General features: G+C 36.2%; 1 protein-coding gene across 1 annotated transcript in view; it reads right to left on the minus strand.

Moving 5' to 3' along the window:
• sdk2b (sidekick cell adhesion molecule 2b) overlaps positions 1–14,539 on the minus strand; it is a 314,896-nt gene that overhangs the window by 6,606 nt on the left and 293,751 nt on the right. The window contains 8 exon segments of the mRNA XM_043254231.1: positions 72–128; positions 6,433–6,562; positions 9,413–9,551; positions 10,485–10,625; positions 10,728–10,892; positions 12,133–12,258; positions 12,348–12,557; positions 13,661–13,798. Coding sequence (XP_043110166.1) covers positions 72–128; positions 6,433–6,562; positions 9,413–9,551; positions 10,485–10,625; positions 10,728–10,892; positions 12,133–12,258; positions 12,348–12,557; positions 13,661–13,798 — 1,106 coding nt within the window.

The following is a 14,539-nucleotide window of genomic DNA, read 5'->3' on the forward strand; positions in this document are numbered from 1 at the left end:
TGGAGAGGATAGGAATGGACAAGCACTAGGAAGCGACTTCCTGTCAGTCAATGCACAATTCATGTCCTCACCCTTTGAGTTGGAAGAGTATGGAGGCCCCCAGTCTTAAAGGAGAAAACAAGCGCCTCCTAGAGGTAAACAGAGACATGGGGTTTAAAGCAGTGCAGTATGGGCCCTAAATCATATTTCATGGGACAAACAATGGCTTCTTTTTAAAAATGGTGCATTACCTTTACAAAAAAGTACTGCAATACCAGTTTTGTTTAAGATGACATTAATTTAACACAACTGATTTCAAAACAAACCCGACAAAAAATTAAACATTCCAAAAAAAAAAAAAAAAACAGTATTAACACTTAGTATTTGTAATGTATTTATTTCACTTAAATATGTATTCTTTTATGTCTAAGTAATGATAAAAACCAATATAATAATAAAAATATCAATACAATAAAATAAAATAAAAAATACAGACTACTATTGGAAGACATGATCGCATGTGTTTATTTAAAACGTGCTGTTTGAAAATGTTAAGAATACTGTGCTCTTTTATCAGCAGGCTAGTACCATGATACGTTTTTGTAAGGGTAATGCGGGTTGGGAGTACTTCTCAACACTTTCTTTGACACTTTAATGCATTTCTTGGAACAACCTGGAGTAGGTTCCTCATAGCAGCCTCCTACACTCTTTGTTGAGACAGCGCTCTGCACTAGAACAATGGACAGCTGTATGAAGATCAGCTCTCCATCAATCTTTGTCTTCCACCGCCACATCTATTACAACACCTTCCCTCTTCTCTTTCTGACACATTTGGCTCACACCGTTAGAGCTGGCTGATGGAGTTCACCACAGATGTATCCCAAAGTACGAAACAAGTTTGAAATGCCAAATGGAAATGGAAAAAGGAGAAAATAACCATCACAGCCTGCATATCATTTTAAGAGGACTTATCTATCCTCACCACCACTTTCTGCTCTCCATCCGCCAGGAATTCAATCCGGGATTTTCTAAATGCTGCTTTTAGGGGTTGATTCTGATCTTTCTGAATAGCTAGATTTTTGCTACACAAGTATGGAGTCTGTTATTAACAAAAAACACATTTAATCAAATAAATCCAGCCTTTATATAGCAACACTGGCATTTGAGGTATTTTACTAGGCTATGTGGCAATTTGAAATGAATAAAAAAAAAACAAACAAACAGAATCTACAGAATAGTCTTGCCCTTCTACCGTTAACTGAACTACTGCAAAACACGCAGATAAGATCACTATATCAAATGTATATTTTGGCAACATTTCCCCTTTCTCTGTTATAGCGAAAAGACTAACAATGCACAGATCTCTCCAGTCCTCCATTATACACACACATATGCGACACACATGCCTCTGTTTAAATTCCAGAGAGGAAAGCAGTTTCCCCCAAACCAGCCCCACGTCTCCCTAAAATAAGGGCTGCAGATTTCATGCCAAAGCCCTACTGAATCTCTTTCATCCAATTTTTTTCTTTAAACAGCAAAGACCTGTATGATAAATACAGAAAAAAAACGTTTTGGCTCTCAGTACATAAGAGAAAATACCTAAAAATTTTTTTGCTGTGTTTGTTGCAGTAGAGTCTAAACACGGGTGGGCATTTCTTCTTATTTTTCAGTGATGAAGCAGGGTAACTTACAAGAAGGCCAACAAGACACTTAAATCAGTATCAAGGTGTGGCCAACTAGTAATAGTTCTGTCTCACACACTTTTTGGAAATTTTGCATACATTTTACATACATTTTTTTACATACAAAATAGTTTTGATCATGGAATTTAAGCATCATGCTTCTGTTATTGACCAAGTGCTGATTTCAACTTCTTAAACAACTGCAGTGTTCTAATGAGAGACATTCCAGTCATACCAACAAATTCAACAACTCAATAAGCAGCACACAAATCACCCTGTAATTCAGCACCGAAAGCTTTTTTCTGTTTATTGTGACCTCACAGCGAAGCCAAGCTCAGAAACTAAAGCTGCATGCTGACACGGTGTGTGTGTGTGTGTGTGTGTGTGTGGTCATCAAAACATGTCAGTTGACACAGAGTGCCGTGACCTACTCCTGCCCTCCCCCGCTGACACATGCAGGACGTGACAGCTGTTCTCTCCTCCAAAAATGTTTGTTTGCATTCATCCATTCCTCTGATAGCCTTTTTTTCCCTCAATCCAGCTATGATCCATACAACACAATTTTCAAGCTTGTTTGTATGATTATATATATATATATATATATATATATATATATATATATATATATATATATATATATATATATAACGAGAAACTGAAATACCATAGAAATCCATTTAAAGAAAATAATCCAATTTCAAATTTCATAATCACAGCAGAATCCAGATCAAATTGGATGGTAATTTTACACTTTACAGGAATATTGTGGATGTCAAAAAATATATATATTGTGATAAGGCAATGCTTGCTCCAAACGAAACGATAAAAGAATATTTTTCCCAGACACTTGGTTGTGATGTCACTGTGATTCATGTCTGCTTCTTATCATAAAGTCATTCTGTTGATTAATGCCTCGATGATGTTCCTAAAATAAGCTTCAGACCATCCAAAACAACTGTAGACGCCAAAATATTCAACTAAACACCAATCAATAATAACAGAATAAAAGCTGATGACTGATTGTGATGGGTCTGGTTAAAGAATGCTCAGATGGGAGGACCTGATGTTACTGGAACTGCTTGTTTGGCACGTATGTTTTGTCTCCTGCAGAGAGAGAAAGTGGGGCAAGATGTTCCCTCCAGGAAAATCCTGGTTTGAGCAGCCCTTGTCCTGCAGAAATCCTTTAAAATTAAGGAAACTTCACTTTCTCTGTTGACTTACATTTAGACACTAGCCTGACCTTGTAACACTTGCGAGAGATATACACAGAATCTTGGTACGTTTTACACAAGATTATGGATGTTTTCATTCTGCAGTTTATGATAGTGCTGATGCATCACTAAAGAGGCATAACGTGTTATATTTTTGTCTATTCTGCTCAAAAAGCCTTAAAAAATGAACAAAGGCCACTAGGTTTCAGTTTAAGGCCAGTGTGACGGGCAAAACAAACCCACTCATATCTTTACACAGACGATGGAGAAATCCTATTGTGGCACAGATATGGATTAACTGAAGGGGAGGAGCATAGGAAGTGTCTATGTCTCACATTCCACCGATCCATTAGAATATTAAGCACAGCAGGAGATCGGACAGACAAAGATGCACTGTTATTAGGACGGAGCAATATAGCTAAAAATGATCTTTATACAGATCAAAAGTTTGTAAGAAATTTGTACTTTTATTATGCAATGGTGCATTGGTTAAAAAGTTCAAGGAAAGACATTTATACTGCTACAAAGTACTAAAAATATGTATGTAAAATATGCTTTTAACATTAATAAGCTTAAGAAATGTTTATTGAACAGCAAATTATAATATTATAATGGTTCCTGAAGTAGTGTTTTTTTTAAACAAATAATTAACAATTATTATTTCGAATGTTTTTTTTTTCCAATCAAAGGGATGTAAAAAAAATATGTTTTAATGCAAGAAATATAAAAACATATTATTATAAACATATTAAATATATTTTTTTCCACACTTTTTTAAAGTAGTTTTTTAAGTATTTTTACTAACCTCACATTTTAGGATGTTTAATAACTGTAAATTAAATATAATTTTAATATGCAAATAAATAAACAAACTATGCACATTATACTATTATACTGGTTCCTGAAGTGTTTTTACAATTAATTAACAATTACTTCAAATAGTGATTTTTTTTTCCAATCAAAAGGATTATGTCCAAAAAGCATATGTAAAAAAATTTTAAATGCAAGAAATATAAAACATATTCCTAAATATCGTTTTTCCACACTTTTTAATGTCTTTTTTTAAAAGTAATTTTACTTAACATTTAATTACAAACCTAAAATGTATGGATATTTAATCATTTTAAATTAAATTTCATTTTAATATCCCAAAAAGAAGAAGAAAGAAATACTACTTATGTTTGCATTGGGCAAAACAAATAAGATTAAAAGATAGATTAAATTAGATTCAAGCCCAAGTGTTATGCCATGTTTCAAATATCATCAAAATGCGCACATTTGTCCAAATTAAGTCTAACATTTTACTGTAACATAAGAGGGACTGATGAGAAGCAAAAACTTTCCATGAGAAAGAACTTCTATGAGCTATTTCAGGCTCTCACTGGGAAGAATCTCAGTGTTGATGATGTGACGCTGGGATCATCATCAGAGAGCCAATTAAAACAAAGATGCTTTGACATGGAAGTCTGCCCTAACAATCCCCGCTGTTAGCTGCAGCTGTAGCGCCAGCATTTCCAACAAAAACCAAAAGCAGCTCAAAATCAGATTTAAAGTAAACTTTGCATCCAACACACTCAAATGACTAGACAGAAATACACTCGTCCAACACCTCATTCATCTCCTGCGTGTTCATTTAAAGGATGAGCTGGCTCCGCTAGGTGCTCAGGTTTGTTGGCTTGCCAAATGAATTTGAGCCGTCTTTAAGAGTTCCTGAACAATGTCGGTATTATACGTCTCTGTGGCAGCTCTGGCTCTTTGGAGACAGCTCAATGGATCTGCAATAGCCTGGAGTTATCCGCTCAATAAAACTTCAAAGAGAGAATCCAGCCTCTCTCTTCACTCTGCTTCGATGGCGATGATACCAGACTTTAGCAGGAGCAGAAGAGGAACAGGAGATGCTCTGTTTCCAACCACGAGTCAAAGGTGGCCGGATGCCAGCGGTCCAGAAGGTGGTGGCAGGAGGTGTCAGCGAAGAGCGAGCCGGAGGCGAAAGGTTTAGAGATTTGTTTGACATGATGTGCATTTTGGGAGTTCTGAAAGGTTACTGGTGACAGTGCATTACATTTTAAGTCAATAGAAATGCTTGAAATAAACTATTATCCACTATTAAGCAAAGTTATTTGGTAGTAAGAATAACAGGAAAGAAATATAGAAAAAATACTGCTATAAAATATATTTAAAAATGTAGTTTTGCTCAAAAATGGGACTTGCATTTTACATTTAAGCTGAAAAATATGTACAATAACTAATTGTACAAGCAACAATGAAGCAGCAATGATGATAATAAAACAAAATAAAATAAAATAAAATAAAATAAAATAAAATAAAATAAAATAAAATAAAATAAAATAAAATAAAATAAGAGCCATAATATTTTTTTGTTATACTGGAAAAAAATGTATAAACAATTTTCTTTTTGTGTTATATTGGGAAACGGTTATTACAAATTGCATGCAACATCAATTAACCTTGTTACAGTAATCATTTTACTCAATCTACATCAAAAACGTAATTAAATATCTACTTATAAGGGGAATGAAAACAGGACTAAAAATAAATTTGTATTTCACAGCAGTGTTTCATTGGAAACGCTGTAAGTGTGAAGAAAACAGCATGATTTGTATATGTGTGTGTGTGTGTGTGTGTGTGTGTGCGTTTCCTGCTCTGTTTGCCAGTCTGCGAGTTTGATTTAGTAAATGCCAATACTAGACTTTCACACAACTCAAACTGAATGCTTTCTGCTCATCATGCCAGCTAAATGGCCACTCGAGAGAAGTGGAGAGAGTCCAAGCAAAGCCTTCCAGTTCTCACACTATAATCTTTATGTGTCTCTGTGAGTATTTGTTTGATTATAGTTCTTGTGTGCTGCACACTGTGTTTAGTTCTCAAGTCTACCACAGATTTTCCAACCTGTGCCTCAGGACACAAAGTCTGGGGAGAATGAACTAGGGTGCAGCAGAATGTTCTGGACATGATAAAAAAAAACAAAACAAAACTAACCACCCACAGGACCTAGCCTGGATTGAAGCCATGCACAAGTAAGACAGCCAAAACCTCAAATAGGGTATAACAGACCTTTCCTGCAGGGCTGTATCCTACTTTTGAGAAAGTTTCAGCACAGCGAGTCTTGTCCTATTAAAAGTGTGTGATAAGGGAATTTCAACAGGTTCTATTCTAAATGAATGTGACTAGATTTAGCATTACAAATTCTGCTTGGAGGTTAAAGGGATAGTTTACCAAAAACGCCCTCATGTTGTTTTCAGAGTTTTTATGGAACACAAAAGGGAGATTTTTTTAAATACTAGTTGCTTTTTCCCATACAATTAAAATGGAAACTAAAGCATTTATGCTTTAGAAAGCAAAAGCACCATAATAAAAGCACCATAATAAAAAAAAAGTATGATAAATTTGTCCATATATGCATATTTGCATTCTTTTGAAAGCTTTAAAGTCTGTTGAAACGAGGGTCAATGATTGAGGACAAAATTATTGGGTGAACCGTCCCTTTAACATATATTATCACACAGATTGACAATGTCTCATGACAGAACATTTGTTACCTGTGAATCTGAGATCTCTGATGGTTTCTCTGTGAGGCTGCTGCTCTCCGCTGGGATCAGGTCATTGTACTTGGTGCTGACATCCTCATCTGAGTAGTGCAGACTGCCTGGACTGGGTCTAGGAGGTGATCTGAGTGGAAATACAGCACAACACCATTTATAAGGACAGGATGAAGACTGTCTAAATGTCTAACTTTGTTATTTATAACACACACACATGTGTGTGTGTACTCTGCATATTTATTATATAAAAACACACACACACACACACACACGTATGTATATATCTAGGAAAAGTATATGTTTATGTATTAAATTATTGCATTAAATATAATACAAATTATATGAATAAAAATAAATACATGTAAAAAGATGTATGTGTGTATTTTTATATACAAACATAATGAATGTACACAGTGCACAAACTTTTATTTTGGATGCAGTTAATCACACACACGTATATATATATATATATATATATATATATATATATATATATATATATATATATATATATCTGACAGTATGAAGCATCTTAAGAAAAAGTTTGGCAGTAATTCCAGTTGCAGACACTTGTGTCTTTGTTGGGTGAATTGAGTACAGTGTGTGTTTGTATTGAGAGGAGATTCTTTATGAGCATCATGGGACCACTGTAAGATGCCAGCTCCGACGGTTTTCTGCATAATTAAGTCTCTGTGATACAGGAGTGGAGAGCAGCTAGAAAAACTTGTGAATTCTGGATTATGCCTCAGCTATTAAAAATATAAAAACCTCTTTTACTGACTGCGGTTTTCAGTCTGAAACCTGAAATATTTCTGTTACGCTGTGAGAAACATTTAAAAACCGGTTTACTGTAAGTGTTTTGAACAAGTATCACTATGCTTTCTTTTTTGAACCTGAGAAGTGTCATTTTCACTGCCTCTAATACTGAACCATTCCAAAACAAACTCCACATCCATGCTGGCAGTCTATTTGTGTACAAGTTGTTTCCTCTACCTCAAGTTGTTTTCCTTTCAAATGTGCATTCATGATTGGAAAGGAAACACACACCTAATTGCTGAATACATAAATGTAATGGAAATATACAGCTAATGCATACTCCTTCAACATATCACCAGCAACATGTTATCTAAGAAAAAATGGAAAATACAATACATTATTTCTGCAGAAAAATATCTATGAATAAAAATACATTTATTTGTCTACACAAACTGTACTATCGCCCTACAAAAACCCTACACATAAACCTACCTCTTACAGGAAACTACAACCATTTTTAGATTTGAAAAGTGGGGATATTCACTTTTATTTAAATGGATCATTATGCTAAATTTCTTCTTTTGTGATCTACAGAAAAAAGTAATTGCCTGGAACAAAATAGAAGATTTTTTTCTTTTTAGATTTTTTGGGTGAACTCCCCCGAAACTTTCAAGTCAAACACAAATGGAAAACCAATGCTGTACGCTATCCAAACTTTTGCTCCAATTTTGTTTGAGAAACCACTGACATGCCATGACAGACGAGAAGAATCTTAAAAGTAAGACCAGCTTTTAGATCTCAAATCACAGACCTCCGTCTCAGCAGGCAGTCTTTGAGTCCTGCCAGTATCTTGAGAAGAGAAGCTCTCTGTATTGTGTTACTTGAGCTATGCAATGTCATAACTATTGAGGTTAGAACAGCAAGACAGCGTGCTTGAACCAGCTCTCTGCAGTGGGCACACATCAACTGTCTTTGATTCTTTCCACCTTGATGCTCCTGTCACTTCTCTAAGATTTTCCTGAGGTTCTTCATTCACTTTCCTGATCCTCTCAGCCTGTGAGCTCACAGTCTATCTCGGGCTCTGTATAGACCCTCCACCCGGGAGGGAACAAAGCCTGTGGAACTTCATCTGCACATTCCTCCCACACCTCTCTCTTAATCTGCAGCCAGAGGAAAGAGCCTGGCATCCCCTCAAAGACCAGAGGACCTTTGATCCTCCTCAAGGTGACCGAGGATGAAGGAAGGCAGATGCTGAGAACTAAGCAGTGATAATAGGGCAGATTTCTCAAATGGGACTGAATCTACACACCTGGCGCACCTGGAAACAGGTGTGAGCTCCCATCAACGGCATCGCCTGATAATTCTCAAAATATAACACTTTGCTATATTTACATTTAAAGAAACAAATAAACACTTAAATAAAATACAAAGCAAGATGGTGAACCTTTTAAATTCTCAAATTTGACCCAAAGCTTTTTTTTTTTTTTTTTTTTTTCAAAATATCTTCCTTTGTGTTTAGCAGAACAAAGAAATTCAAACAGGTTTGGAAGTACTTGAGAGTGAGTGATGATAGAATTTTCATTTTTGGGTGAACTAATCCTTTAATTTCTAATGCAGTACCTATGCCATTTATATTTTCATAAAAAAACAGACATTACTTGTAGAATTAGTTGCAGTAATGAATGTTTTGTGCATATATTTTAAAGCAGTCCTGTTTCAGAAAGAACGGTGGCAGTATAGGTGAGGTCATGAACCAGATTCTGTTATTGCACTTAGCCTGTGACTTGTCAGAGAGAAATGCTCTCATTAGTGGAAACAGAAACATTTTATATTGAGTTTTATGATGGAAAGTAGGATCTTATGAAGGTAGAGCCATTTGGTAATCCCATCAGTCTTTCCATGATGAATGTGAAACTGCTAGATTTTGGGCTATTTTTGCCTCGTTATTGCCACATGGTTGAAGCTTTATGGGAGTTTAATAGTTATATGTGCAAAGTACAAAATAAGCACATATGATAATTGATTTACTATTTCATATAAAATTACCAAACTTACTGGGCAAAGTGACAGGTGAATATTAGCGTGCTAAATTGCAGCTATTGCTGTGCTTAGACTCATTTGTGCTTAGTAATTTTTTTGTTATGACCATTCCTTTTGTAATATGAAGCACATTTCCTGCATGCTCATATTAAAACCCTATAGGGGAGAAACTTCCACTGACCTGGTGTAGACGCCATTTTTGCGGCAGAAGGAATTTTTGACAGACAGTCGTCGATTGTTCAGTTCCAAGGCAGGGAAGCGGCTCTCGTCCAGGCTGACCATCTCTCCATGTGTTAGTGCATTGCAGTTGGAATTGTTGCCTGTATGGATGAGATATGGAGACATTAGGAGATCATCAAGACACAGTTTGGACCAAAATTGAGATGTGACAGATTTCGATCTGCTGAAGATGATACTTTGGGTCTTTTTAATTCTAAATGAATTAAAACGGAAATGAATTTAGTCATGGGGGTCAATCATGATAACAGGATGCAATGCCACCAAAGCCACATAAACCAAATAATCTGTAAACCTTTGCTATTTTTGGAGCTGAACAACCTCGTTGAGATAAAACGTTTCTGGGCTGGCAGGCGGTTGGTGTGTGAATTGTGTGTGTGCGTTGGACATTTGTGTGATGGGAGTGTGTTTTTTTGTGGAAGCACAAACAGGGCCTCTCATGCTCCCTCAGTTTGTTTAACATGTTTACTGACCCACAAGACAGTGTCCCACCCCTCAGTTCTGTTGTGGTCAGCCTGCCCTTACTACAGAAATGCTGACCACACACTTACACACACATACCGCACTGATGATGTCACAGCAACAACAATGCTGTTTCATTCATCACGCCTCTCCCTGAATGGCCCTTTGACATAAACAAATACACACACACACACACAAACAGACAGAAACAACGATAGACAGATGGAATGATGACAGATGGACAGAAGGATAGAGGGAAGGATAGAGGGAATGATAGAATGACAGGATGATAAAACGATAGAGTGATATAACAATAGACAGATAGATAGATAGATAGGCAGACAGATAGAAGAACAGAATGATAGATGGAATGATAGATTGATCAATAGAATGATCAATAGATAGATAGATGGATAGATAGATAGATAGATAGATAGATAGATAGATAGATAGATAGATAGATAGATAGATAGATAGATAGATAGATAGATAGATAGATAGAACAGAATGATAAATATCTAGATATATAAGTAGATAGAATGATAGTCACATACTTGAATCAGATTTCTTGGCATATTTCTTGCTCTGGCCTCTGATGATGAGGATGAAAACAAGCAGCAGGATGAAAATGAGGCCGACCAGAGCCACCACCACCAAAAACCACCATTCCTCATAGAACGGAGCCACTTTTTGTGCTGGAATTACCAAACAAATGAATACATCATTACAAGAAATGACCTTTGTATTTTTTCGTATTGATTTTTACTTGTTCTAACTTTCTAAGAGGTTGAACTAACCTGATATAGATGGTGACGGTTGGCTTGGAGACCCGTACCCGTAATCATTCACCCCAATGACCCGGAAGTCATAGCTGACTCCCTGTTTCAAGATATCCATGTTGAAGGTGTACGATGTCACCTCCTTGGGAATGTCCTTGATTAAAATGTCCCACAAGCCTTCATCTGTAAATATTTTTTAACAAATAAAAATGCCTAGTTATTCACAGTCGTTTATATCAGTCAGAAGTTCAATGAGTCTGGTGATGTTAGAGAAGAACAACTATAAATATAATGCCATTATTTATTCACCTTCAAGGCATTTCAAACACATATAAAAGTGTGAAACAACATGCGAGTGACCAAATGTTCGATTTGGGATGAACTGTGTCTTTAAGGATGCAGTGTTTTTGTCTGTGTTCGACACTGCAGCAGCTATCAGGGCTAATAAAGCATAGGCGAGACCTCATCAAATAAAATTTTATCACAATATAGATCACATGTCATTTCAGCTATGTGTTTAATGTGCTACTGAGAATCCCAAGTGCTTTCAGCTATAGCATTGCAGAGAAAACAGAGCTGGTGTCATGTGCCAGGCCTGCTAGAGAAATTACAGGGCAGAGAATGAAAATAATATTCCACCTCTACGGCACATCAACAGCGTGCAAAGACGACCTGGGCACACATCACACTAATGTATGGGTCTTTAACACAGTTTCTTTAAATCAATCCCATCTGCTCCTCCCCCTAGAACTCTCTCTTTTCTCATTCGAGCGCAGCTTCTCTTCGGTCTGAGGAAATCTGATCTGCTTTGTCACACATCGATATATCTTCTTCATCAGACACAAGCTGCCGTCAGCATCTTTTTTCCAGACCGAGGCATATGGAATCACTCTTCATTGTTTGGGAGAACTTGTATCTAGAAGTCGAGTAGATGAATATACTGCCAAACAGACCTCATGCTAAGCGTGGGCCTTAAAGTCAGAGACACTGAATACGTGTCTTGAGTTGGTTCTTCCAAATCAGAAGATAATGAGTTTTTTTTTTAGCCTGTTTCGGTGCAATATCTATTTATGTTTTATTTTTTGTCACTTTTTATGGGTAGTAAAGAAAGGGAGTGAGAAGGGGAGTGGAAACTGGACACACTGCAAACTGGGTGCAAGCCAACATTTCCTGCACGGTTTGGTGATAAATTGTGATTTAAAATGTGATTAAAAAGCAAAAGAAAATAGCCTAAAAGTTTCAGTTTGCTGGACTTGTTGTAGTACTGCACAATTTAGCAAAAAATGCCTTCTGGATTTTGGTGTTCGTTTAAAAGATGGACGAACATTTCGAGGCAGTGAGTAAATGTCACTGACATAGCGTGCGAAAATTTCAGACAAAAAAATCTGTGTGTAATTTCCAGTCTGCAAAGTGCAAATCTCACCTGAGGGCCTGGCCTCGATAACATAACGGGTGATAGGAGCTCGCCCGGGATCCCCATTGGTCCAGTGGATGGTGAGGGCGGAGCCATATCGAGAGATGAAGGGCTCACCGGGAGGGCCCGGGGCTCCTGATCACAAAGAAACAATGCAAATATTAACTTGTTGAGACTGCTTAGCTGAAGTTGTAAGGAGGCATTGGAAAAGCATGCAGACAGACCTTCTCCAGGTCCTGTGGTGATGTTAGCCTCCACCTCTGGACCGTAAGTGAAGGTTTTGGCGCGGATGCGGAAGTTGTACGTGACGCCATCCGCCAGGTCTTTGATTTTCAGCCACAGGGGGGCGTTCCCCTTCACGTCCACCGTCACGATCTTACTGACGCCTGGGGGGGAAGGGGAGTGAAGACAGTCGACACAGGCCACTGAGGACTCTAGACAGATACACTACTTTTAGTTCAGGCAACAGGAGCTCAACACACACACGTGGGCGTAGATCTCATCGCAACAGTATTGTTGGCCCCTGAATAATGATCGCAAGGTCCAAAATGAACACTCATCAAGCGCAAAATGCAGGCAAAATGTTAAGAATTTGGTTAGTAATTTTATAAGGCAAATACATTTTTTTTACATTTACATCTTTAGGTAATTTTATTATTTTTGTAGTGAAATAAAAATATAAAGAATAAAATCAACAGACGCTGTTTCAACAGAAAATAGTTTATTTTTGCTAATGTTAACTAAAATGCTTAAAATATATATTTTTAAATGTATTATGTATACACATTCTAAAATAAAAAGGAAAATAAATTTAGCAGATAACTGTTTAAGCGAATATAAACTATAAAAAAATTTCAGCAAAATCTTTAAATAAAATTTTTAAGAAAACAAGATAAATGTAAAAGAACTAAATTAAGTAAAGAAACTGAAATATGAAATAAAAACTAAGAAAAATGACAAAAGCACATGAATATGAATATGTATATATGAATAATAATATGAATATATATATATATATATATATATATATATATATATATATATATATATATAATAGCTCATTCAAAACAGTATTAAATATTATTATAGTATATCAATTATTATAATAATACTGTTTGAAAGTGATAGTTGAAAACTACCTGTGCTGTTTGTCATAAATAAGGCTGGGAAATAAGGAAAATGACTAAATACTTTTAAATTACAGCTAAATCACACAAAAATATATAATATATAAAAAGGTTTTTATATAAAAATAATATTTAAGTAAAAATATTTATAGATAGTAACTTTACAATTACCCCACCACTGACAAATGTTAATTGTGGACCTCGACTAATTATATTAATCACAATTTAATATGGGTACAATTACAGAAGGATAGTTTTCCCTGGCCCCTGCACACAAACAAATACAAACACATACACACACTCTCTTTCTATTTGGTGACTGCTAACCGGCTATATCAATTAAACTCATGAATAGAAAAAGGAACTTTGACGCTAAAGCTGTTATACACGAAATAAAGTAAGGCACTGACCATCAACAGGCATGCAGGGCTCGTAGATGAGTCTGTAACCCTCAATGATGCCGTTAGGGAAGACAGGCTCGCCCCACGACACGTTGACGGAGGTGGTGGTGAGCTCGCTGAAATGGATGAAACTGGGAGCGCTGGGAGCTGAAAGAGAAAACATCTGCTAATCAGGAGAGACAGTCTCAATGGATTTAACGTGTCTGCCTGTCTCTCCTTCCTGGAATCGAGACTTTAAACCCTTCCTGGAGCAAGAAAACAGCTACAACAAAATTACCTGTCATTCTGTGCCTGTTTCTATCTCTGGGGAAAACAGAAAAAGAGCCAGACATAATAAAGAGACAAACCTTTTTAGATGAAGGAGAGAAAGACAGACACAGCTTGTAAGAAGATTGTCATATTCTCGCTGATTTATTGAACTGCCTTTACTATGCGTTTCAGCTCCACAGCTTGAGACAAAACCATTTAACGCCAGTCAAAGTGTTTTCTGGAAGAGTGATTTGTGATATCAACAAAAACTGTCAAGCTATTATATGTAGTTTCAACCACAAGCACAAACAACAGTCTTTGGTATGGCAAAAGTACTTTAACCACACACACAGTAAGTGGTCTTAACTGCAAACAAAAACAAAATAATACATATTTTTGCAACATATTTGAACAAAACTCCAAATCCAGTCAGTCAAGTTGGGTGTTAATTTATTAAATGCTTTTATATTTCAAAAACGAATCTGCAATTCTGATTCAAACCAATGACTTTTAATTCCTTTTCACTGATTCTTCGAAAACAATTTAAAGAATCATTCACTTGAGAATCAATCTATACTGAACTGTCTTATATGTCACAACATATGTTCTTCATAAGAATTAAGGATAAAGAATATAAAG

Source organism: Puntigrus tetrazona, chromosome 12, assembly GCF_018831695.1.
Source record: "Puntigrus tetrazona isolate hp1 chromosome 12, ASM1883169v1, whole genome shotgun sequence".
Taxonomy (NCBI): Eukaryota; Metazoa; Chordata; class Actinopteri; order Cypriniformes; family Cyprinidae; genus Puntigrus; species Puntigrus tetrazona.